Source organism: Gobio gobio, assembly GCF_949357685.1.
Source record: "Gobio gobio genome assembly, chromosome: 8".
Lineage (NCBI taxonomy): Eukaryota > Metazoa > Chordata > Actinopteri > Cypriniformes > Gobionidae > Gobio > Gobio gobio.
The window spans coordinates 49,098,595-49,125,720 of record NC_137114.1 but is presented as its reverse complement, the minus strand read 5'-3'; the positions used below and the strand labels follow the sequence as shown (position 1 = coordinate 49,125,720).

At 37.5% G+C, this 27,126-nt stretch overlaps 2 protein-coding genes across 3 annotated transcripts; both read left to right on the top strand.

Annotated features, from left to right (window-relative positions):
• LOC307129923 (uncharacterized protein) lies at window positions 1-20,736 on the top strand. Of its 2 annotated transcripts, none has more exons than XM_079822720.1 (5): window positions 1-177; window positions 6,108-6,299; window positions 14,937-15,185; window positions 16,654-17,166; window positions 18,486-20,736. In XM_079822720.1, exons 3-5 carry the CDS (start codon window positions 15,101-15,103, stop codon window positions 19,436-19,438), a joined length of 1,551 nt encoding a protein of 516 aa, XP_079678846.1. In that variant the 5' UTR covers window positions 1-177; window positions 6,108-6,299; window positions 14,937-15,100; the 3' UTR covers window positions 19,439-20,736. The 2 variants fall into 2 exon arrangements, with proteins under 2 accessions (XP_079678846.1, XP_079678845.1); XM_079822719.1 differs by having other exon boundaries at window positions 31-177; window positions 6,122-6,299.
• A 1,533-nt stretch (window positions 20,737-22,269) lies between these two features.
• On the top strand, window positions 22,270-26,329 carry LOC307129954 (uncharacterized protein). The gene is made up of 3 exons (XM_079822772.1): window positions 22,270-22,367; window positions 23,815-24,063; window positions 25,114-26,329. The coding sequence occupies exons 2-3, from the start codon at window positions 23,979-23,981 to the stop codon at window positions 26,190-26,192; spliced, it is 1,164 nt and encodes a 387-aa protein (XP_079678898.1). The 5' UTR covers window positions 22,270-22,367; window positions 23,815-23,978; the 3' UTR covers window positions 26,193-26,329.
• The last annotated feature ends 797 nt before the right edge of the window (window positions 26,330-27,126 follow it).

Here is a 27,126-nt window from a genome sequence, read left to right as displayed (position 1 = left end):
GAGACTGAATTTACTCAGAGACCCTCCACTACCCGTCTTGTTGATAATGCTAGTGCTAACCGCTAACAACAGTATAGTCTGCTGCCTTTGTTGTCACGGAGAGAAAAGTTATACTTAAACAATGATTAAATAACATCTGGACGCATGTGGTAAAGGGTCTCCTCTCCAGCATGCCAGGTATGTAGCGCTGTGTTGATTTTCAATTAAACCATGTTGCAAAACTGACCAACGGAGTAATGTTCAATAACGACAGAGAACCGCAACTTCACTAACTGGAAATTAGTGAAACCATGGGTGCTTCTCAATTCTTGTGCATCATTTCCTTTCCTCGCCTCTTTTCCTCGCGTCTCAGCTCCCCCCTCCAGGATGCGAGGGTAGGACGCAAGGAAAAGACGCGAGGATGGAGGAATTGAATCAAGTGAAATGATATCCTCGCTCCCTTTCGCCACTTCAAGCGTCGTCAATCAATGACTCCACACCGCTGGATTTAGTTTGCACGTCGGGATTCTTGAACATTAAAGTTTCAAACTCCACAAAATACCACATTTGTCCATATTTTTTTTTGTATTACCATTTTTAACAATTTATTATTCCCAATTATTAACTGCTTTTTATTAGTTGTATAGTATTAGTTTGTTTAATTTTCTTGTGCTATAATTCTGCAACTGTCCTTGTTGTAACTTGTACGGTTGTTGTAATTTGACATACATTTGTGTGGCATACATCTTGAACATGTAAACAATAATGATAATTATAATAATAATAATTAATAAACTGGCAAGATGTGAAGGGGAAGGAGATTTTACGTGCGTCACGTTTTGTCGATAAAACACTTCCGCAAAGGATACACCTGTGTATCCTGGCTCATGACTCCTCAGGAAGCCTCCATTAGAGTTGAGAAGTCCTACAAGATGGCTGAGCTCCATCAGTTTCCGGGTCATAGGATGGAGGACGGAGGAGTGAGGAAACAAGGAGGGATATTGAAGCACTCCATGTCTTAAGGTGCGTTCCATTCGACAGGGTCCCTACGCAGTGTTCACTGCTCCCTACTCCCTGAGAACGGTATATCACTTGAAGTGGACTTTGCTGCCAATAATCGCTGATTTGGAACGCCCTGCAGCGTCATCAAAGAAAGCCAACAACGGGGTCGCGCAGATTATGATAACAAATTAATATTGTAATTTACTTTACTTTCTAATTTAAAACCAATAGAAATATACATTTACAAAACACACCGTACGTATCTTAAAATATAATCAAAATATTGTATTAGTCTATTTGTTTTATTAGTTTACTAGGGATGCAACAATACAGTTAGTCCACGGTTCAATACATACCTCGGCTTTTAACCATGGTTTTCGGTTCGGTTCTGATGGCTTGTCACATCAGTCTTTTGCTATTCTATTCTGTATTCTTAGGCGACAGGAACAGCAAGAGGTTAAGGAGAAAAACTACTTTTTTTATTGCAATACTCTTTCTTTATTTTACTTAAAAGAATTGAAAAACCTTACTTAAACTTAAAACTTTACTTTAAAAAAAACCTTGTACACATTCCTAGTGTATTGTATAAAGATTTACACTGGCAGCTCAGAGCTGTACAGCAACATTTAAGTATGAAATTGAATTAATAAATGTAAAAATAAAACACTACATAGACTTCACTATAAAATATACATTGATTCTTATTAAAGCTACTGTATTAAAGTTTTTGAGTCAAGAGCAGTGAGTGATTTTCTATTTGTCTTTTGTTGTTGTATTAACATTAAAGGGATAGTTCACTCAAAAATGAAAATTCTGTAATCGAGAAATGAATACAGGTTTGGAACAACATTAGAGGTGAACTGTCCCTTTAAGGACAGCGTGTTCACTGGGCTGCGCTGCTGTCAATTTAAGACCTGCGTGCATCTAATATACAGACACACGCCGATTTTACTTTCACTTTAGACATAACAGACTGTGTTCATGTTAACCTTGTGTGTATTTGACAGTATTAGCACAGTAAGACGACTACTTAGTCCAGTAATCACGTGTTTGACAGGCGTTTAGTGCGCACACACGGAAAAGCGCATGTTAAAACCGAACGGTTCAATATTATATTGAGAATTGTGCCATCCCTATAGTTTACATATACTTGTATATTTAATTGACTATAAACAGATTTGATGCTGAAAATGAAAATCAATATGATTTAGAATATGAACAGCTCAATATGAAAATACATTTTGATTTGGGTAACTATCAGTGATGCGCGGGTTGATCCAAAATGAGCGGGTGCCCGCGGCCACCCGCGGTTACCCGCGGTTACGAGTCATCCAAAAATATTTTTAATGATATTCGGGTCACGGTCGGTCGGATCGTCAATAAATCCTTATTTACCTTTTGAATGTTGAGCGTTATTAACTTTTGAATAAATGCTGACGCGGGACAAAATGCCCGATTTCCCAAAACATTGAACTGAGCAATGCCATTGTACCATTTTAATAGGCTACTTTTAAACGCATTTAAAGTCAGTTTTATGTATTTTCTGAGAGGGGGCGGGATTTTTGTTGGGAAAGTCGGGGGAGAGACGCACACTTCGATTAGACTGGATAAACACATGCAGCATCTTAATTGTTAAGAAAATTAAACGAAATAAATGAATAAATCAAGCCTGTATTACATAACGGCTATATCATACAGCATTCAGAAAAATAACAGTTTGCGCTCCTAAGGGCTTTCACACTTTTCCAAATGTTTTCCAAATGTGGGCTGATGAATTCTTCAAGCCGGGTCGAAACATAAACATCGCGTTCATCAATAATATGCATCTGGAGCTGAAATGGAAAATGATGGGCCGCCTCAAGAACTTCCTGCTCTCGCTGCTGCACCTCTGAGCGCACCACGCCAGGGCCTGAAACATTTTCTCAATGGCCCAATGAGCTACGATGAGCATTTACTACTTTTAAAAAATGCGGGTCAGGAAGCGGGTCGGGTACAATATTTTCTTCTTTTTTTTTGCGGTCCGAGTTGCGGGCGGGTTAGTTGAAAACGTCGGTCGGGTGCGGGTTGTTTATACATTGACCCGCGCATCACTGGTAACTATGTATTCATGTGTTCTTAATCAATGGTCTTAATAATTGTAGCGGTCTCATCTCGTGCGCTGTCTTTCCCATATGCAGCGTATTAAACGAGGTAAATAAAGTAAAAAATTACAGGCTTCAACACTTTTAATTTGTTTACATGTTAAGGGTGTCAAATCGAAATTGACCGAAATTAAGTCACAATCTCAAACTTCGAATTAAAAAATGGAATCGTCGATGCTGCCACGCCCCCAAGTTCTGCGAGTCAACCTCCTCTAACTTAGCTACAGCCACTCAAAAGATAGCATGGCAACTGCAGATGCAGGAGACCCATCGACAGAACTTGAACCCCCTCGAACCCCCTCCTCTTTCACTGAATATCACGGTGTGGAAGTATTTTGGATTTCTAGTGAGGTATGTTGACAACATTCACGTTATCGACAAAAAAAGCCACAGTTTGCAAGCTCTGCTATATGCATGTATCATATTCTTTCACTGGCAGCACGATTAACATGGCAGGGCATCTCCGCAGGCACCAGAAAAACATAGATTTATCTGTTAAACCAACAACTGTAACAAACTACTCTTCTGTCTTCATTTGGAATTAAACTTCCAAGTAACTCAACTCGTGCAAATGCAATTAAGCGCACGTTAGGAGTATTCATAGCCACGGACATGCAACCTTATTCGGTGGTGGAAAACTCAACTTAATTAGCGTGCTAGAACCACGCTACGAAATCCCAAGTAGAACGCATCTCACAGCTACGGTGATTCCCTCCATGTACAATAATGTAAAGGAGAAAGTTATTGAAGGTCTGAGCAGCGCACATTTAGTTGCCTTGACTACAGATTGCTGGACCTCCAGAGCAACACAGAGCTTCATTACATGCACATTACATTAATGATGACTGGGAAATCTTCTGTGAAGAAGACTGCACTTACAAAAGAGAAACTAGATGGCTGATTATTTTGCTTAAGTTTTAAATTGACTGAAGATATAAGTTATTGTTTCATTATGTTGTTAATAAATGTTTTAAATTTGACAATGTAGTATGGTACATTGCGAACAAAAGTCAGATATTATATTGCATAAAAGTCTAGTCTAAAAATGGCATAGTAACCTGTGCTTTAAAAAAAATAAATGTAAAAATCGAGAATCGAATCGAACCGTGACCTTAGAATCGAAAATTTAAGAGAATCGTGACAACCCTATTACATGTTCATACAATAGAATATGCGAATACAACAGTCATTGCCATAACTATTCATACTCTAGTTTGTATAATTATAACTGTGAATATTCAAATGCATACGTAAACTCCTACATCGCAGAGCCGTTTAAAACTCTTCTAACGGCTTTGCTCCACCGTTAGTTCAGACCGGTGATGAGACGCGCAAAGGCAATTGGGTGATTTTCGCTCTCCACTTCCTGTGAAGTAATGTATTGACGTTCCCTTCTTCCCTACGCCGTTCGCAGTGCCCTTCGAACTTGTTCACTCCCTACAGATTGGGATCTCGGTTAAGATGGTGGAATACCCTCTGAAGTCCACTTCGCAGTCCACTTACGGTCGAATGGGACGCACCTTTAAAGGTCCTGTTCTTCGTGATCCCATTGTTCAAACTTTAGTTAGTGTGTAATGTTGCTGCTAGAGCATAAATAATACCTGTAAAATGATAAAGCTCAAAGTTCAATGCCAAGCGAGATATTTTATTTAACAGAAGTTCCCTTTCAAAGCCTACAGCGAACGGCTGGTTAGGACTACATCCTGGTATTTCCTGCTTTAATTACGTCAGTAGAGCAGTAGAACAGACTAACCTCCGCCCACAAGAAAACGCGAAAAAAGGGGGCGTGGTCTTGTTGCTGTCCCACGTGGAGAAGAAGAGGACGTCGCGTGGAGAAAAGGAAGTGCTGCGTTTCAGTGTGTTTGTCGCCATGTCGTCGAGACGCTGTTATTTTCATCCCGGAGTCAAATCACCTTTGTTTGGCTTTCCCAGGGACGCTGTAGAGATTATTAAGCGCGTATATTTCTCCCGTTAAGAGGCGTGACCTTTCCACGTGCGCTAAGCTGCTGTCGAATCACAACACAGGACCGTGCTACGTTCGCTAAGCTGCTGTCAAATCGCAACACGGGAACCGCTGACACAATCAGAACTCGTTACGTGTTTCTGAAGGAGGGACTTCATAGAATAAAGGAAGTCTTCAGTCGTTTGTAGGACAGTGAAAACAGCGGTGTACAGATAAGTAAATTGTGTTAAAAATACAGTTTTTTTTTACACGCGAAACATAAACACATGTTATATTGCACACTGTAAACACAATCAAAGCTTCAAAAAAACACGAAGAACGGGACCTTTAATGTTTCAAAAAGCATTAAAGTGCTAAATTTCTAAATGTAAATCAGTTCTAAATCAATGATTGTACCAGAAGTGAAAATCAACATGACTCTTCTTTTTCAGTGCGCACTTTCCACACGCAACTTGATTTTGACCTGTTTAGTCAAAGACAGTCGTTAGAGCATCCCTGTGAGGCCAATTCATAGTTTTCAGTCACGTGATCGTCACGGAGCCCTGGAGGGCAAAACAGCCGCAGAGCTGCAGCACAAACCTGTCAATTTTCCATCTTAAAAACAAAAATATGTGAACAAGATGCACGTTTTGGGCACTTGTGATCCATATACAGCACCTGCTGCAGTATTTCAAAAACAGTATAAAAACAGCGGGACGTTTTTAAAGCGCTTAACGTGAAAAACACTATAGGGAGAGTTGCACCAATAAGGATTAAATTAAGCAAAGTTTAACGCTAATCAAGGATTTGTTGATCTGGGTTTTATTTTAAATCGAGTTGTGTTGCACCACTTAATTTTTAAACACAGATTAACCATGTAGAAAGAACCATGTGCTCGAACTCAACACAAACAAAAAGACATTGAACAATGGCAGGCAGAACTGTCGGAGGAGAACCCTGACAATAATTCTAATATATTTTTATTACATTTTTTTCCGTGCAGCCCTAGTTGCTCCTGATATCAGCATGTTCACAGTTCACAGTTGTTGTTTTACAGGGACCAGATGCCGCTGCTGACTCAAACTTTCACAAGTCTTTCAAGCTGTTTTTCTCTAAGACTGCTGTACCAACATCAGCAAGCTACACTGGACTGATATTCTACATGAACATGAAAATAGGCTCCATCACTGACTACTGACGGCAGGGCAAAAGAAAAAGCACCTTGGAAATTACAGGTATGTTGAACAGCAACTGCACAATAATATGTGCCAGAGCTGGGCGATATATCGCATGACGCATCTCGTCAGTAAAGCCGGTTCCTTGATTAGTAGTAAATCGCCATCACCTGCTTTCAGATGGAGCGGCATTTACTACACAGAGCCGTAGTTCACTGACAAGCTGAGCCATATCGCATTAATTATCGCAGGCGATACGTCTCTGAGAACTACGAACTACGGCTCTGTGTAGTAAATGCCGCTCCATCTGAAAGCAGGTGATGGCGATTTACTACTAATCAAGGAACCGGCTTTACTGACGAGATGCGCATAACAATGTCATGCGATATATCGCCCAGCCCTAATATGTGCCTTTTTGTCCTTTGTTATGTATGTTTGGATTGTGTTGTGTTGTAAATAAAATGCAAACAATCAAAAAGCCATTCTTTTAATCTTATTACTTTCTTCTAGTCCCATTCAGCTGATAGGAATGAGGTGATGTACAATGTATATTATAATGTTATATATAGTATATTATAAAGTTATAATAGGGGCACTTTAAAGGGTCATGAAACCCTAAACCAAATTTTCTGAGATTTTAACGAAGTTATGCGTTGAACATCATAGAAGTCAATGATACCATCCGTTAGTTTTGAATTTAGGCAAAAACTAGTTAATTCTAAAACTTTTTTAGCTATTTTCAACTTCCAGGTTAAATTTGTCTTTATGTCAACGTCACAGGATGTGCCGTTTTCTTGTAGTATAGTACGGCGATGACTCATTGGCAGGGCTGGCAACTTTTCTTAAAAATCTTGGAGTGAGATTTGGTGTGGCCAACCAAAATGTAGTCAAGTACAAAGCAATTTTTTTTTGTCTCATTCAGCATCATTACCGTACACAGAAAAAAATAAAAATAAAAAATAATTTTATATATATATATATATATATATATATATATATATATATATATATATATATATATATATATATATATATATATATATATATATATATATATATATATATATATATAATGGGCACACACACATCAGAAAACACTCTGCATCAGCATTTGAATGGGGTAGTATTGTTTTTTTTTTTGTTTTTTTTGTTGATTGCTTGTTTGCATTTGATAGATAAGTATAGGTTGATAATTAATTCTCTCTATTAAGACAAAATGCATCTATATGACGCTTTGTATATACAGTATATCCAATAGACACAATTTTAAAGTTCTATGTAGAGGCATGATTTTGTCTAAATAGAACTACTTTAACGTACAAGCTACTTTAAAGTAGTTAAGTTACATTCAAGCTACCCTTTTGAAAAAAATAGCTACACTACACGTTACTATCAAAAAGTAGCTAGCTACATTGAAACTACTTTTCTTGTTTCTTTTTTTTTTTTTTTACAATGACATTGTTACAAATAACTGAATAATTGTTAATGAAGAATGTTATAATATTTGGGATTTAAAACAGCATAATGTAATGTAATTATGATTTCAAATAGTATAGGGTGAATTCTGGGTTATTGGGGCACTTTTTTCCCAGTCATTTCAATGGCAAAAACTGTGAGAATCAAACTATCCGATACACACAATAATCAAATATAGACTAAATCTCAAACTGGCTGTCAAAGTGCAAAATGGCTACAAATTTAAAATCAGTGCAAGAACAAAATGTAATGCAATGCGAGTGATCGCTCCGGCGCCTCCATCACGATTATTGTCTGCTATTGTCTATTTGCTTCTTATTTATTAATTCCAGGCAATTTAAACATTGATTAAAATTACGATACAATTTATACAAAACGAAATTTACTTTAAAGAAAGACTTTCTACAAAACAAAACTTAATATAGTCTTTGACATATTACGCATCTTTGCACATTTCATAATAGCCTAGATGAAATTTTAAAATAGCATTATAATATTTAAACATAAATATCAAACAAAATACATTGTTTAGTGGCTACAACAAGTAGGCTACAGATAAATGTCATGTCTGAGCAGGATTTGAGCGAGCGTTTTACCATTGAGCACGCAGTTCATAGCATGAAGCGCGTCTACATAGAGCGGATTATTGAGTTGAGCGTCACACCGCACCGCTTCACACATTACAGGCTCGTTCTCGTCAGAACCCAAAACGGAATGTGGCTTTTGGCCGCACTACACCGTATTTATCTTGAACCCCCTCCCCGAAAGCATAACTCAATCACGAGTGGCTCAACAGGTAGATCTATAGATAAACTCATCTTTCAGGTATTTGACCGACTGGGTTGACACTTCAGCGTGAGAAATCGGGGGATGTGGCGTGTGAGCGTGTGAAACCAATCAAATGCGTGTGTCTCACGACCAATGCGTGAGAGTTGGCAGCTCTGCATTGGTGTCTCATAATTATTCATGAGACTGCATGTCCTTATCCTATGAGAAGATGCCTTGAAGTTGATTTCCTATGACAGGCACTTCAAACAGTGAGAGCACATACAGTAAGTGAGAGATGCATTAATGAATCAAAAACGAGCGTTTGTTTTTGTTTTATAAGAGTTCATATAGTATAAGAGACACAAAAAAGATTCATCCACACTATGAGGGTAACCGTTCTTTACGGCCCTTCAACCGATCAAACGGCTTATAAAAACGCAGAAAAATAAGCCTCAAATGTTGTCCAAGATGCAACCGTATGTCATATTTTCTATGCAGAGATCAAATGTGAATGTCTGCATTTATTTGTGCATTAAATTATAGCTGTCAAAGGATATGTATGTATTTGTGTAATTTATGGTGAGCTTCGAGAACCATGTGTATATTGCAGGGCTCCAGACTGCAACTAAATGGCCGCATTTTGCACCAATTTTTCCTGCCTGTGCGAAGCCCACCACAACGTTGGCAGACGTAATGAAAGCAGAACAAAACTGCGCCACTCATTGGTGCTTCACTGACCGTTTATCAGTTTGGACAAATGTCAGTGCAGCTGCAGCGCTACTCATGAGCTGATCTTGATCAAGCGAGGAAGAAGCAGTCAAAATCAGCATACAGTTCTCCGTTATTAACCATAGATCTTTATTAGATCAAACAGAGCTGACATGGAAACCAGGAGAAACATGGTGCCACGAATTAAGTTATAGAGGGCTTTCAGTCCACAAATTAACAACACTCACCATGGATTTAATGTAGTAACAATAACTGTAACCATGGAATTTTGGCAGAAATAGTCAAATGCTTTCAAGTACTTCACACATCTTTTCCCAGCAATTCAAAACGCTAATATTATCATATTTATGTTATTTTTAATGTAATGACCAAAATAACATTTTCATCCTTCAAAGATTACCGCCATTTATAAAACTAAAAGTTTCAAGGTGTAGGAAAACTCACACTTATTTAAAAATAAAAAATAGATTACATTACCATTGTAACCAGTAGGTGGCTGCCAGTTCCACTTTCTAATAAATATATATTTTCATATAATGATATATTTATATAATCACATTTTGCTTTTGCATGATTATTTATATATATTATACAGTAAATGATAATTAAATGCCTTTAAATGTTAATCTGGAGCCCTGCAAACATAAAATAAAACTTTGCATTGTAATTTCTTTAAGTTAAGTCTATTTATTAACAAGGCATTTGTCAGTTTTACAGTCAAAATGGGGAAAAATGTGAATAACTGCGCTGCAGCTTGATTTAAAGGTGCTGCATGTAAGTTTTTGACTGTTCTAAAGCAGGGGTTTTCAAACCCTGGTTCGTGACCCTCGGGTGGGTTGCGGGACTTAAAAAATGGGTCGACAGGATGATCTAAGGAAAGTTACATTAAAAATAAAAAAAATAACATTTGTTTTCACAAAATCATAGTCTATATGCCTATATAAAAGCAATAAATACACAAACTATATTTGATTTAAATAATTAACAGATAAACAAAAAGAAAGAAAAAACAGTTTGACAGTTGATGCTGAGTTTGGTTCATTTTTGTGAGGCGCGACGCTCCTCAAACAAGTTCACTGAAAGGAAACCCAGACGACAGAAAGCATATCTTGTTTTCTTTATTTTACAATAACACAATGTAAGTAAACACTTTGCAATTTTGAACAATGTCCTACTATTATTATCATATGACCAAAATGACAAAAAAAAAGAGTATTTTATGTTTCCTCTGTTCGTTCACGCCGGTGGGCAGGGGCGTAGCCATCTTTTCAGAAGTGAGGGGGACAGAAATGTCAGGTGTAATACCAGTTTTTTTCTGACCTTTGTCTAATTGGCAGATTTAATTGATCTCATCTCTTGCTTTTAATTCAGTAAGATATCAAATACACTGCTGAACAATAACCACTAATATCTATAATATTTTCCCTATATGTTATGCCAATTTTATGATTGGTTTATGTACTACAAAAACTTGTGCATTAAGTCCCCTTGGATTTTATGCTTTGTAAAAAAAAAAATATATCACTGAATAAGGCAGAAAATATACAGTACCTATCAAAAGTTTGGAAACATTACAATTGTTAAATGTTTTTGAAAGAAGTCTTCTGCTCACCAAGGCTGCATTTATTTAATAAAAAATGCAGTAAAAAAGTTATACAGTGAAATATTATCCCAATGTAAAGAAGCTGTGTGAATATATAGTAAAAAAGAAAAAAATCTTTGTAATTTATTCCTGTGATCAAAGCTGAATTTATCATCATTACTCCAGTCTTCAGTGTCACACGATCTTTCAGAAATCATTCTAATATGTTTATTTGATGCTCAAGAAACATTTATGATTATTATCAATGTTGAAAACAGTTGTGCTGCTTCATTTTTGTGGAAATCATGAAACTATTCAAACATTTGTGGTAAGATAAAAAAAGAGAAATTAATACTTTTATTAATCAAACATGCATTAAATTGATCAAGTGGCATTTATAATATAACAAAAGATTTATACACGCTTTATTCAATACAAATAAATGCTGTTCATTTAACTTTCTATTAATTAAAAAATCCTGAAAAATAAAATGCATCATGATTTCCACAGCTGTTTTCAACAATGATTATAATCATAAATGTTTAAAAGTAAGAGCGGCGCGACTAGACACCGGTTCGAATCCCGCACAGAGCGGGTCGACTAGGACCGGTGCGACCCAGTAAAAGTGCGGTGGACGAATGTACGTTTTATTAAAAGTGCGGGAGACATGTCCCCCCCGTCCCCCGCGTAATCTACGCCCATGCCGGTGGGCACTGAATGTACTATATCTTGTCGGTGTTTGCCTTTACTCACTCAAACGTCAACAAGGCTACTTTTCTTGAATGTGAGTGCATTAGCATGTAGTTGCTGAATCGCAGGTGTTTGATTTATGAGATAAGGTCATCACTGCAGCTGGTAAAATTAAACTTTGACTCTTAACATGATTTTATTTATCTGCTATATTGATGAGACCTTTTTGAAGCATATTGGTTTACTTATGGCCATTTTAACTGAGACTTGAACGTTTGTAGACGTTTAAGATGCTCTTGCGGTGACCTTGATTTATTGCAATATTGAGGTGTTCAGTTTTATTTAGATTTTAGAAAATAAACATGATTTCTCATCTTACAAATCAGTTGTTTCTTATTTTCACTGGCATGTCTTTTAGGTGTTGAGTGCTAGTACATATTTGAGCCCACATTCAGGTTGAGTATTACTTGAGTACTAGGGGTGTAACGATATTCAAACCGAACCGAAAAACCGTGATACACCACCCACGGTTTCAAAACGCGATACTCTCATGTTGAACCGTTCGTGCCCCGCCCCCTGCTGCCCCAGCCCTGCTCTCACTTCACCTTATGCCACAAAATATTTCTTTTCTTCCTTGACATTAGATTAAATAGCAATCAGTATGCTTTTAACAACTAATAAGAGCTGTATTTTTACTAAATATTATCATCATAATATTATTTACTAAATATACACAAACTTTTGTCTTCCAAGTGCATGTCACGTGACTTGGGCGATCGCTCAAGTTGCAGCATGGTGCAGGGTATCCGCGGGGCATTAAAAAGCATTAAAAGTCATTAAATGGATTCGAAAATTAAGGCCTTAAATGGCATTAAAAAGCATTACATTTTATTCTTACAGGCATTACATTTTTTTAGATAGCCAGTTTATATTGAATATAGCCTTCATAAGAAAGTGCATTGTGATGAATATACTTATTAACCTGATCTAGCTTCCAAAATCTCTCTCTGCGTAGTAGTATGTCCGAATTCATAGTATTCGAAAAACAGTAGGCGAAATGTACCCGGATGACCTACTACTTCTGGCGAGATCCTGAAGTGCGCATATGATGCACACTTTATCCCATGAGGCCACAGGAGACGATTTATGAATGGAGGTGAAGGGACGCAACTGACGCTGGTAGGTCACATGATCATGACAACATGGCGGATAGTATGTCCCATAGGTACGTCCGGATTACATTCATACTACATTCATTCATACTATAGAACATACTTTTTTAACGGTCGTGAAGTTCGTTCAAAATTCAAATGTTGTACCTACTCACATAGTACATGATTTCGGACGTGGTGTGGGTTACGTGGCAGCATCATGAGCACAGACAGTGCGCCAGAATCAAGTTCTCTTTCGCTCTTTAACAAAGAATAACACACAGAATTATTCCTAAATGTACGTTTTGTCAAGTATCCTCATAAGAACAGTTTTAAATTAGTTAAATAACGTCTTAAATTAACTTTGAACAAATATTTTTTCTTTGTTTTTTCTACATTAATTTGGTGATTTACTGTGGAATTATTACATTATACAATACATTAAAAACCCGTTTTAGACAGAAAAATGTGTAAATAATCTAGTTAATTTTTTTAATCGATTGACAGAAAGTTTACACTAAAATATATTATGCATACCCACTATCTATCTACCTTTTGTATTTATTGCTTTGCATATTGTATGTTCAGGGATGACAGACTGATAAGCAGACATGCTATTTATGGCTGGATGTAACTTTTGATACTTTGCTGTAAAAGTGGCTCTCCTATTGATTTTGTCCTATCAGTGTGGCTCTCCTGAAAAAAATAGCTGTTGAGGCTTGTGCACCATCTCGAGGAGAAATGGACACATGAGCGACGCACACACATAAAGAAACTCAGTTAAACATACTGCGGTTGTTTTTATAACTTGATACAGTTAAGCAAAATGCAAAATCACACGACTAAAAATGCTGTTTTCCTAAGCAGGCTAGCATTACGATTAAAAACGTGACACTGATTTCATACAAAAGAACCACTGAAGCACCAAAATTGGTGCTATATAGCACTAAAAAAGGTTCCCCTATGATTACGGGCCAAAAACCATTTTTGGTGCCATATAGAACCTTTTTTTTTTTTGAGTGATCAAGAGCATGTCAATAACTGACAATTACTCTATAAAGAGTTCCTGTTCATTTTATAATTTGAGTAACATTAAAGTATTTGACAAACAACAACAAAGGTAATCATTAAAAATTGCACATCATTAAAAATAAAATGCTCTTGGAAATCAATTGCAAGGAGCCCCTTAATGGAGGAGTTAAGTAGTTTGTAGACCCCTGTAGTTTGTATAGGTGTAAATTAAAGAAATAAAAAAATAAACATTCAAATAGGTACGTTATCATGTTAATGATTGATGGTTTTCCAATGAGATGAATGGTAAATGCTAGGAGGCAAAGCTGTTTTAAAGTCTTCTTAGTTACCCAATTTTGTATTCTAAAAGTTTGTCTCTGGCACTGCCACCTTGTAAAGTTACTGTCAGTTTTATTTACTTATTTATCATTGTTGCCTCTCATTGATTTGTGTTAATCCATTGCTAGGGTCAGACAGTATTTTATCTAACCGTTTTACTGGTGTGTCAGCGTTTATTTTGTATTAAACCATATAGATTGACGTTAATTAGTTAAGATAGGCTGTGATTTGACATTTGAACATGGATTTTTCTTATTTTACATGTATACACAGACTTTCATGGAAGGTTAGGTCCTGAATATTTTCTTAAAAGTCATGGAAATGTATTGGTAGAAATGTGTACAAACCCTGTTCATCAGTATTAGTCATATTCATACAATGTATGTGTTTGTTAAGTTGGCTACAGTGGGACATTACTTGTGTGTGTCATCAAGTTTTTTGAAATAAATGTAATTTTTTTTAAACATTATGGTAAAATGAGTAGATTATTTCTGACAAGTCTACAGTGCAGACATTTATTTAATTTTAGTTTACTCAGGTTTGCTAACTGCTCTAAAGAAAATGTGAAGCCATTGTATAAAGTCACTAAAGATAAAGTTAATAAGTCAAATTATTGCTGTAAGTTAAAAGTGAATCTAGTGTTATTATTGCTAGTGCCCTGTCATGAACCATGACTCTACAGCAAACAGAACCGAACCGAACCGTGGCTCCAAAACCGTGACATGAACCGAACCGTGGCATAAGTGTATCGTTACACCCCTAAAATCAGATACTCAGACTTTTACTCAAGCTATAGTGGAATTGGTGACTTGTAATGGAGTCATTTTCACTGCACTTTTACTCAAGTATGGTATTCAGGTACTCTTTACATCTCTGGTTTCATGACCCTTTAAAGTAATCCAGTATAAATTCAGTTCATGAAGTAAAATCACTTATGTTTGATTTTTCCAGATCTTGTCCTGTGGGCGTCAGTAGCTCACAGTGATCATAGTTCACACCTGCAGTGAAGCCCCTCCCACAACAATTCACCAATAAATACTGGGAATATTCACATCATCCTACAAGAGAAGGACAAACTCCAGGTGTAGCAGCTGAAATCTGTGTGACTGTTAAAGATGGAGTTTATTAAAGAGGAGATTGAAGACATGAGTTATCCAGATCCATCCAGAACAAAACATGAAGATACTGAGGAACAAATAGGTTGGTGTCCAATCTTGATTCTTAATTGCTGATTGTTGAGAAACATTAAGGTAACAAAGCTTTAGTTCAACAGATTTATTGGCTGTGAAATAATGAGAAAAACAGAGATACAGAAAATGCATCTAAATCATAATATTGAAAAGCTTTTGTCATTCACATTTTAAATGGATTAACAAGAAATAAACTAAACTTTAGCACATCTAGGCCTGTCACGATAACACATTTTGCTGGGCGATAAATTGGCCAAGAAATTATTGCGATAAACGATAATATTGTCGTTCTGAGACCATTTTCATCTAAAATAATGATAATGTCGTAATAATGCAGGTACACCTTTTCAAAGATCAATAAACTTTTATTTCTAATGACTATTTAACACTGAAAATGGAAAACATTTTAAATATCCACAATAAATGAACAAAACAACTAAAAACAATAAAAGCAGTGGACTCGCAGTCTGTTAACAAAAAATTAACTTGAATAAATACCAAAAACAGTTAATAAAATGGATGAAAACTGCAACGGATGATTGTGTTTTAGGTGCATATTAGGGGTGGCACGGTTCACAAAACCCACGGTTCGTATCACGGTTTTCGGTTCTGTTCGGTTCTTGTTGTTGTTTTTTCTTTTAAACAGTAACACTCCAGAAATGTACTTCAGTGTGTGATATTTAGCTTAATTATCCACATTTCAGGATACAGTATTAAAATAATTGTTATATCATGTAATCATGCACAAACTGAATTTGACTTGACTTTAAGCACATTATTGGGACCATCTCTGAGGAAAGCTAGGTGAGATTTTGATACAGCAAGAGAGAAGACATTGATGACATGCTTTTCATTTATTTGGCAAAAAAAGGATAATATGTAATGCTCTCTACAAGAACTTATGTGCCTTTTTAGCACACAACGATTAAGCTGAAGAATTGACTTGCATTTATCAAACTGCCAACTTCAGTGTAGCTTTAAGCCTTGTTTAAACTCGACGCTTCCAGACGAGCGCAAGGGTGTGCGCGGCAAAAATAGTGTCAACGCGGAGCGGGCAGTAGTGCGTGTTGAGACCCCATTTCGCTTGGCGGTGTGCACGTCAAATTTTGTAACTTTGCGCGCGGCTCCGCAATCGAAGAAGCACGAGCTCCAGGCGAATCTGGCCGAGCATGACGTCTCATCACGCCGGCATCCAGTCTGCACGTTGAGTATAAACACCTCCCCAAACGGACGAGGCGCGCGCGCAGTCAGCGAGAGAGAGAGAGACCAGGAAAGCAAACGAGCATGCAAATGGAAATCATCGCGGCCGGAAAAATTATCAAGCTCATTTTTTTTTTTATCGTGCGATTAATTGATTTATTGACTATCGCGACAGGCCTAAGCACATCAAAGATCTGATACTTGATACTCTGTTGCTTTCTTCTGTTAAATCAGATTTCACTTTAAATTATTTTGACCACATACTATTTTTATTTTAGACTGGATGGAGATGAAAATGGAAAAACATGAACTGAATGAAGCAGAGGAGGAAGAGCAGAGCATCAAAACTCAAAGAACAAAGGCTACTAAGCCACACACCTGCTCTCAGTGTGGAAAGAGTTTTAGTCATAAGAGAAGCCTTAACAAACACATAAGAATTCACACTGGAGAGAAACCGTACACATGCACTCAGTGTGGAAAGAGTTTCAGTCATAAGAGAAGCCTTAACAAACACATAAGAATTCACACTGGAGAGAAACCGTATACATGCACTCAGTGTGGAAGGAGTTTTGGCAGAAAAGGAGACCTTAACAAACACATGAGAGTTCACACTGGAGAGAAAACGTATACATGCACTCAGTGTGGAAAGAGTTTCAGTCATAAGAGAAGCCTTAACAGACACATGAGAATTCACACTGGAGAGAAACCGTATACATGCACTCAGTTTGGAAAGAGTTTTTCTCAAGCATCAACTCTCAGAAATCATCCGTGCGTTCACTCTGGAGAAATAGGTTGGTGTCCATTCTTGATTCTTACAACACATTTGGTAGTTGTGAAATAATGAGCAAAATAGAGATACAAAAAATGCATCTAAATAGTCATAATCTTGAATAGCTTTTGTCATCCACATTTTAAATGGGTTAATAAGAAAGAGACTATACTAAACTTTAGCACATCAAAGATCTGGGCTCGTATTTGTCAAGCTTTCTCAAAGTGCCATTTTAGTCTTAAGTGCTAACTCCTACTTTCAAACTTAAAGGGTTAGTTCACCCAAAAATGAAAATAATGTAATTTATTACTCACCCTCATGCCGTTCCTCCATTCATCTTGGGAACACAAATTAAGATATTTTTTGTTGAAGTCTGATGGCTCAGTGAGGCCTGCAAGCCAGCAATGACATTTCCTCTCTCAAGATCCATTAATGTACTAAAAACATTTAAATCAGTTCATGTGAGTACAGTGGTTCAATATGAATATTATAAAGCGAAGAGAATATTTTTGTTGTGCCAAAAAAAAAACCTAAAGAACGACTTATATAGTGAAAACCGATTTCAAAACACTGCTTCATGAAGCTTCAAAGTGTTATGAATCAGCGAGTCGATTCATTTCTTTGGCGCACCAAAAATATTCTTGTCACTCTTTCAGGAGCTTAAGCAGCTAATCAAACGGTATCGTTTGGACAGAACAGGCATCATCTCCATCAGCGCTGGTTAATGTTGGGCTGAACTTGCCTTTTATAACATGTTATTGCTTCAGCGAGCAGTAATGCTTCTTCCGCCCACCAGTTTGGTTTTCTTTTGGAATCCATGGTGGCTGATTATATCATAAAATCTAGGCTATATATAGGCAGGTCAGTTAACAGCACATAGGTTTAAAATTTGTAATTAAGGCATGGTGGCTGGAAAACGTGTTTCTTTCATTTCCAATGTGTATATCATATCATGTCGTGTGTTGAGGAATTTCACCCATGTGAATTTATCGGAGAATATTCTTAAATAAGGAAATCTATTCAGTGATTGGTCCATGCCTTTATCATCATCCAAAATCTCGTTTGTGGCACAGCAAAGTGTTGTGAATCATCTCTAAGACTGACACTTAAGATTTAGTGCTACACTTCACTTAAATTACGACTGAGATGCTTAATAACCAACTTTTAAGCGCAGCTTTGAGCCAATAATTTTTTTACTCAAGTCAATTCTTAGCAGTGTTCTTGTGAGTAATTCTCTGAGGCTTGATAAATACAGGCCCTGGGCCTGATACTCCGTTGCTTTCTTCTGTTAAATCAGAGTTAACTTGAACTTATTTTAACCACATAATATTTTTATTTTAGACTGGATGGAGATGAAACCACAAAAACATGAACTGAATGAAGCAGAAGAGGAACAGCAGAGCATCAAAGCTAATAAACCACACACCTGCTCGCATTGTGGAAAGAGTTTCAGTCAAAAATACAAACTTAACAAACACATGAGAATCCACACTGGAGAGAAACCTTATACATGCACTCAGTGTGGAAAGAGTTTCCTAAATAAAGGAGACCTTATAAAACACATAAGAATTCACACTGGAGAGAAACCGTTTACATGCACTCAGTGTGGGAAGAGTTTTACTCAAGCATCAGGTCTTACTGTTCATCTGCTCCGTCACTCTGGAGAAAAGCCATTTAACTGTGATCAGTGTGGTAAAGATTTTATTTTATCATCAGATCTAAAACTACACCTGATAGTTCATTTAGATGAGAAGCCTCATGTGTGTTCTCTCTGTGGAAGGAGTTTTTCAAGGCTGGAAAATTGTAAACGGCACCAGAAAACACATGATGAAGTGAGAGATCATGTGTGTTCAGACTGTGGGAAGAGCTTTACTACAACTGACCAACTGAGAAATCACCAGAGAATTCATACCGGAGAAAGACCTTACAAGTGCTCATCTTGTGACAAGAGTTACACCCGTTTTGAAAACCTGAAATCACATGAGCGAGTTCATACAAGGCTGGACACTTTTAAAGTGCACCAGAAAACACATAATAAAGTGAGAGATCATGTGTGTTGTGACTGTGGGAAGAGCTTTACTAGAGTTAACTATCTGAAACGGCACCAAAGAAGTCACACTGGAGAAAAACCTTACAAGTGCTCATATTGTGACAAGAGTTTCAATCAGTCTGGAAACTTGAAATCACATGAGCGACTTCATACTGGAGAGAAGCCGTACCACTGTACTCAGTGTGAGAAGAGTTTTACACGTTTATTAAGGCTTAACATTCATATGATAAAATGTTCCAAGTGAGCAACATTTGTTTCCATGTCAAATACCTAACAAGTAAATCGGGCGAGATAGAAATGTAGTTTGTCCTAAAAGCAAAATATCATCTAGATCAGGACTGTCCAAACTCAGTCCTGGAAGGTTTAGCTTCAACTTGCTTCAACACACCTGCCAGTGAGTTTCTAGCACAGATGGTCTTATTATTGGGAGATACGAGGGTCTGTGGCTTTACCGTTGGAAAACGCATAAAGCTAACTTGGATCACATGAGGCACCTCAGCCAATCGTGCAGTGACATCTATGAATGACATTCACAAATTACTAGAATAAAAATTCTGGGATGACATCCCATTCTTAATCCGTAGGGTTTAATATGGAGTTGACCCACCCTTTGCAGCTATAACAGCTTTAACTCTTCTGGAAAGGCTTTCCACAAGGTTTAAGAGTGTGTTTATGGGAATTTTTGACCATTCTTGTTGAAGCGCATTTGTGAGGTCAGGACTCTGTGCAAGCCAGTCAAGTTCCTCCACACCAAACTCGCTCATCCATGTCTTTATGGACCGACGCTTTGTGCACTGATGTGCAGTCATGTTGGAACAGGAAGGGGCTGTCCCCAAACTGTTCCCAGAAAGTTGGGAGCATGAAATTGTCCAAAATGTCTTGGTATGCTGAAGCAACTTCAAATTTCACGAATGGACTTATTGCACAGGTGGCAACCTATCACGGTACCACACTTGAATTCACTGAGCTCCTGAGGGCGACCCATTCTTTCACAAATGTTTGTAGAAGCACAAATAGCTCTATTTTATGCAGATTACTGGTCACTGCAGTGGGATAGTAAAGTGTCCATCGAATGCACAGAATCTTTTCACATACTTTTTTTGAATGCATCCAAGATTGAAAAGTTCTCTACTTGCCTTGCCTATATAGTATGTGAAACCAGTAAGCCAACAGATTAGCATCTCCGAATTCACAGTTTTTCCAGTGTTTTTATTTATTTTCTTTGCAAACTGTATGTCCAAAAATTCATCAACAACAAACCAGTTTTTTTAAAGAATTCAAAAAAATCATCTTCAGTAAATAAGAAAGCAAGTAGAGCAACTTCTAATTAATTTGCATACTCTAACTGACGTATACATAAATGTTTTACCCTCATGTTTTCCCCATTCCAATTTTCCTCTTTTCTTATTTATCTTTTTTTCCCTCATTAGTAAATTGTTGTTTCTTCTGTATTCTCTTGGCCATATGTGCATTGTTGTTACATTTTGTGTTTTGTAAATATGTCAACTGTATTTTTTCCATCAATAAAAAAATCTAACTGGCATTCCCTTCAAGTCTTTAATTCAAATCACAGCACTACATACCTGGCATGTTGGAGACCTTTTACCACATACAGTATGAATGCATCCAGATGTTATTTAATAATCCCTTAAGTAGCTTTTCTCTCCATGACAACACGAGCAGCAGACTACAGTTGTTATCAAGACTTCCTGAGAAGGAAATAAAAGTGCACTGGACGGAATGAGACCGCAGCACAATAATCAGTGTACCTCAATTCTCCTGTTTTGATAATTGTTGGAAGCAATTGTTCAAAATTCTTGTCACGAGTCTTTAGTGAGAAACATTATTTATTTGTATTATGTTCTACTTACGTTTCCTCTAAAATAATTCAGTGGAATTTATATCCCTCCCATCTCACTACAGACTTGATTTATCTTTCAAATAAATTAAAGGTCCCGTTCTTCGTGTTTTTTTGAAGCTTTGATTGTGTTTACAGTGTGCAATATAACATGTGTTCATGTTTCGCGTGTAAAAAAACACAGTATTTTTCACACAATTTACTTATCTGTATACCGCTGTTTCCACTGTCCTAAAAACGGCTGGTGATTTCCTTGTGCTATGAAGTCCCTCCTTCAGAAATACGTAACGAGTTCTGATTGTGCAAAGCGGTTCCTGTGCTGTGATTCGACCACAGCTTAGCGCACGTGAAAGCGGTTCCTGTGTTGTAATTTGACAGCAGTTTAGCGCACGTTGGAAAGGTCACGCCTCTTAACGGGGAGATGTATGCGTTCAATAATCTCTACAGCGTCCCTGGGAAAGCCAAACAAAGGTGATTTGACTCCTGGATGAAAATAACAGCGTCTCGATGACATGGCGATAAACACACTCAATGCAACAGTTCCTTTTCTCCACGCGACCGTCCGCTTCTCCACGTGGGACAGCAACAAGACCGCGCCCCCTTTTTCGCGTTTCTTTGTGGGCGGAGGTTAGTCTGTTCTACTGCTCTACTGACGTAATTAAAGAAGGAAGTACCAGGATGTAGTCCAAGCCAGCCGTTCGCTGTAGGCTTTGAAAGGGAACTTCTGTTAAATAAAATATCTCGCTTGGCATTGAACTTTGAGCTTTATAATTTTACAGGTATTATTTATGCTCTAACAGCAACATTACACACTAACTAAAGTTTGAACAATGGAATCGTGAAAAGGGGACCTTTTACAATATTTTCTTGTCAAACATTTCATGAAGAAATCTAAAACTGATATTGACACAAAATTCACATCGAAATTATCTTTCTTTTATTTTTGGACTGTCACTATATTGAACAACCTTGGAAAAAAAATTGCCATATATATCAATGCTAATATCCTGCAAGAAATAATAATAAAATACATTATCTTAGGACACTATGAATTTAATACATATTTTTATTTTTTACATGTTATAATACTAGTTAATTTCTAATTCAATTTTGACTAGTCAAAATGATATTTTCAGATATCTGAATTGTACCTGCTCCTAGTGGAATCTGCTGTTGTGTTACGGAAGTGTGAATTTACTCAGTTCCTCGCCCACACCAGAGCCCCTGCCTCTTGTTGATAATGCTAGTGCTAACTGCTAACAACAGTATAGTCTGCTGCTTGTGTTGTCACGGAGAGAAAGCTACAGCATGCCAGGTATGTAGCGCTGTGATTTTAATTGAATCATGGTGCAAAACTGACCAACTGGAGAGTAATGTTCAATAATGACAGAGAAACGCAAACTGCTGATCTGCTTTTATTTAATACACATTTCAAGTGAACAATGAAATTATATACATACCAAAAAGCCTGAAATAGTATAATTAAATGCGTGATGAACGAGAATAATACTTAAGAATTTAGGCAAATTTATAAATTAAAAGTTTAACTGTTATTAAATGTTCTAACACATTGATTATTACTTTACATTGAATATGGATTGTGCCTTTTGTGTCAATGCAGGTTTATTTGTGCCATTAATATAATAGTTCCCAAGGTGGGAGTGCTTTATAAGAGATTATAAAGTATTTTGAATGATGATGTTTATCTTCTGCTGGCACTTACTGCAGTTAGCTTTTTATTAACTGCTCAAATGTTTGCAACAAATGTCACCTGATCGGCAGCTACTAGAGCCCGACCAATTTATCAATATAAGCCTGTCACAGATACACAAATGTACTGGTGTCCCCACTGGTTCCGTCCAGCCCTGACTCTCCTGTGTCCCCACTGGTTCTCTCCAGCCCTGACTCTCCTGTGTCCCCACTGGTACCATCCTTCCCTGACTCTCCAGTTTCTCTGTTGGTTCCGCCCAGCCCTGACTCTCCTGTGTCCCCACTGGTTCTTCCCTTCACTGACTCTCCTGTGTCCCCACTGGTTCTTCCCTTCACTGACTCTCCTGTGTCCCCACTGGTTCTTCCCTTCACTGACTCTCCTGTGTCCCCACTGGTTCTTCCCTTCACTGACTCTCCCGTGTCCCCACTGGTTCTTCCCTGCACTGACTCTCCTGTGTCCCCACTGGTTCTTCCCTGCACTGACTCTCCTGTGTCCCCACTGGTTCTTCCCTTCACTGACTCTCCTGTGTCCCCACTGGTTCTTCCCTGCACTGACTCTCCTGTGTCCCCACTGGTTCTTCCCTGCACTGACTCTCCTGTGTCCCCACTGGTTCTTCCCTTCACTGACTCTCCCGTGTCCCCACTGGTTCCGTATTTCCCTGACTCCTGTTTCCCTGCTGGTTACGCCAAGCCCTGACTCTCTTGTTTCCCCACCATGTATTGTATAACAAATCCACTGTAAAATAAATGAAAATGTATATTATCTTAAGCTACTGTAGGGAAATATCAATACTTTTGTCCTAATTTCTACTCTTGCGAGAGAGAAACCCTTGAGCTTTTTATTTTTACGAAAACTCAGGTTGAGCTTTTATTTAGGCAGAAAATGTGAATATTTTCTGTGAATACAGGTTTACAAACACGTCAAATTCCTACAAAAATGTTAGATAGCCTATTATGCAAATGGATAATAAAATAATCTATAACTGGTGCCTGCTATGTTCCCAAATGCATGCTTACAAATCAATTCAGTAACTTATCTTTGATTTCTCCAGATCTGGTCCTGTGGGCGTCAGTATCTCACAGTGATCACAGTTCACACCTGCAGTGAAGCCCCTCCCACAACAATTCACCAATAAATACTGGGAATATTCACATCATCCTACAAGAGAAGGACAAACTCCAGGTGTAGCAGCTGAAATCTGTGTGACTGTTAAAGATGGAGTTTATTAAAGAGGAGATTGAAGACATGAGTTATCCAGAACCATCCAGAATAAAACATGAAGATACTGAGGAACAAATAGGTTGGTGTCCATTATTTTGACTACGTTTACATGGACAGCAGTAATCTAATTTTTGGCCTTATTCTGAATAAGACAATATTCTGATTAAGGTCTTTACATGAGTTGCTTTTAGAATATTCCGTTCATGTTCCCGTTTTACATGTTATAGAACATAAATTGATTAATGGCACACGTCATGACGTCTCCATGCCACACCGTCCGACATTCCCTCCAGAATTTCACGTATCAACATGCAATTTGTCTTCGTTATGATACTATATACAGTTTTGGGTGTTTTATTTTCACATTTTTTACAAAAACTTTGAGGGATGGATGGATGGATGGATGGATGGATGGATGGATGGATGGATGGATGGATGGATGGATGGATGGATGGATGGATGGATGGATGGATGGATGGATAGATAGATAGATAGATAGATAGATAGATAGATAGATAGATAGATAGATAGGTAAATTCAGATTTCCAGTAGTAACAAGTATAACAGTAAAACAAACATACATCGCCTGAGGGAACAAAAGATGTCCTCAGTCTGTCTGTAGAACAGGGACAGCATCCTGTTGCTGAAGGTGCTCTTCTGCTTAGAGATGGTACTATGCAGTGGGTGATGGACATTGTCCACAATGGACAAAAGCTTGCTAAGGGTCCTCCTCTATGCCACAGTTGTTAAGGAGTCAAGTTCAACACCCATCACAGAACCACTCTTCTTCACCAGCTTGTCAAACCATGCGGCGTCCCTCTTCTTAATGCTGCCCCCCTTTTTTTATTCGGGTTAGTATCGGAGAATTGTATACATGTAAACATACTCATTGTTGACTGTTGAGAAACATTATGGTAACAAAGCTTTAGGTCAACAGATTTGTTGGCTGTGAAACAATGAGAAAAATAGAGACATAAAATGCCTCTAAATCATAATCTTGAATAGCTTTTGTCATTCACAATTTAAACGGATTAACAAGAAAGAGACTTAACTTGATACACTTTTGCATTCTTCTGTTAAATCAGAGTTCAAGTGAACTTATTTTGATCACATAATATTTTAATTTTAGACTGGATGGAGATGAAACCGCAGAAACATGAACTGAATGAAGCAGAGAAGGAACAGCAGAGCATCAAAGCAAATAAACCACACACCTGCTCTCAGTGTGGAAAGAGTTTCAGTCAAAAATACAAACTTAACAAACACATGAGAATCCACACTGGAGAGAAACCTTATACATGCACTCAGTGTGGAAAGAGTTTTTCTCAAACATCAGGTCTCTGGAGTCATCTGCGCTTTCACTCTGGAGAAAAACCATTCAAGTGTGATCAGTGTGGTAAAGATTTTAATTCGCCATCAAATCTAAAAAAACACCTGAACGTTCATTCAGATGAGAAGCCTTATGTGTGTTTATGTGGAAAGAGTTTTTCAAGGCTGGAACATTTGAAACGGCACCAGAAAACACACGATGAAGTGAGAGATCATGTGTGTTCAGACTGTGGGAAGAGCTTTACGGCAGCTCACCATCTGAAAGAGCACCAAAGAATTCATACTGGAGAAAAACCTTACAAGTGCTCATACTGTGACAAGAGATTCACTCACTCAAGATCCCTGAAAGAACATGAGCGTATTCATACTGGAGAGAAGCCGTACCACTGTACTCATTGTGAGAAGAGTTTCAAATGTACCAAAGGTCTCAGGGATCATCTGTTCGTTCACTCTGGAAAAAAGCCATTTAACTGTGATCAGTGTGGTAAAGATTTTATTTCATCATCACAGCTAAAAAAACACTTGAATGTTCATTCAGATGAGAAGCCTTGCTTGTGTTCTCTCTGTGGAAAGAGTTTTTCAAGTCTTTATTATTTTAAACAGCATCAGAAAACACATACTGAAGTGAGAAATCATGTGTGTTCAGACTGTGGGAAGAGATTTACTAAAGCTGACAATCTGAAAAAACACCAGAGAACTCATACTGGAGAAAGACCTTACAAGTGCTCATATTGTGACAAGAGTCTCACTCGGTTGGAGCACCTGAAATCACACGAGCAACTTCATACTGGAGAGAAGCCGCATCGGTGTACTCAGTGTGAGAAGAGTTTTACACGTTTATCAAGTCTTGACACTCATATGACAAAATGTAGCAAGTGAGCAACATTCATTTTCATGTCAAATACCTAACAAGTGTAATGATGAATAACTTAAACAATGTTTGTCATTGAATCATTTATTCAAGAGAATGTAGTACTGTGATGTATAATGCTTCTGAAATAAAGCTCAGAAAGATTAATTGTTTTTGTTAAAATGACTCATCTTATACATCATGTATAGTCTGTATAAGTGTATGATTCAACATGGTCTAGTGTTAAAAAAAACCCCATAAAATTTGCAATACATTACAATATTGAATCACAATACTTGTCGAATCGCAATTCTTAAAAAAACACAATATATATCGTATCGCACCCAAGTATTGTGATGGTATCAAATCGGGAGCCTTACTATGAGGGTGTGTGGCTTCACCATTGGAAAATGCGTAACGACTAACTTACATCATGTGACAAGGGCCGTTTGTGACTAAACCCCATGGCGAACTGACCTAAGGGGTACCCCCATACCCCCACCCCCACCCCTGGAACGCTATGTCGCCCCACTTCCACTACCTCGCACTGGGCACTGATTGAAATGATTGATGGAATTCTCTGTGTGAATACCAGAAACTCATTAGCAAATTCATTTCTGTGCCAAATTCTGTAACGATTTATATACATCTAAATTTTGCAAACAACATGCTCAAGCTTTTTGCGATGCCTCCATTAACTTAAAAAAAAGCAATGAAGTAATTAATTCTGGTTAGGACACAATGCAAGTAATTTACTGTTAAATAGCTGACTCACTAAAAGCAAAACATTACTGAACCTCTCTTTTTTTAATTTAGGCCTGTCTTTTTTCTCAGCAAATAATTGTTTTTTTCTTCTGTATTCTTTTGCCAATAGTGCATTGTTGTTAAATTTAGTATTTTATAAGTATGTAAATTATATGCAACAATAATAAAGAAAAATCTAATTGGCTTTCCAGTCCAGCA

Excerpts from the sequence above, each read along its gene's own strand:
- LOC307129923 (XM_079822720.1), top strand. The coding sequence starts at position 15,101 with ATGGAGTTTATTAAAGAGGAGATTGAAGACATGAGTTATCCAGATCCA. Across the intron at positions 15,186-16,653 it reads AGATACTGAGGAACAAATAG|ACTGGATGGAGATGAAAATG; the intron begins GTTGGTGTCCAA and ends TTTTTATTTTAG. Across the intron at positions 17,167-18,485 it reads CGTTCACTCTGGAGAAATAG|ACTGGATGGAGATGAAACCA; the intron begins GTTGGTGTCCAT and ends TTTTTATTTTAG.
- LOC307129954 (XM_079822772.1), top strand. The coding sequence starts at position 23,979 with ATGGAGTTTATTAAAGAGGAGATTGAAGACATGAGTTATCCAGAACCA. Across the intron at positions 24,064-25,113 it reads AGATACTGAGGAACAAATAG|ACTGGATGGAGATGAAACCG; the intron begins GTTGGTGTCCAT and ends TTTTAATTTTAG.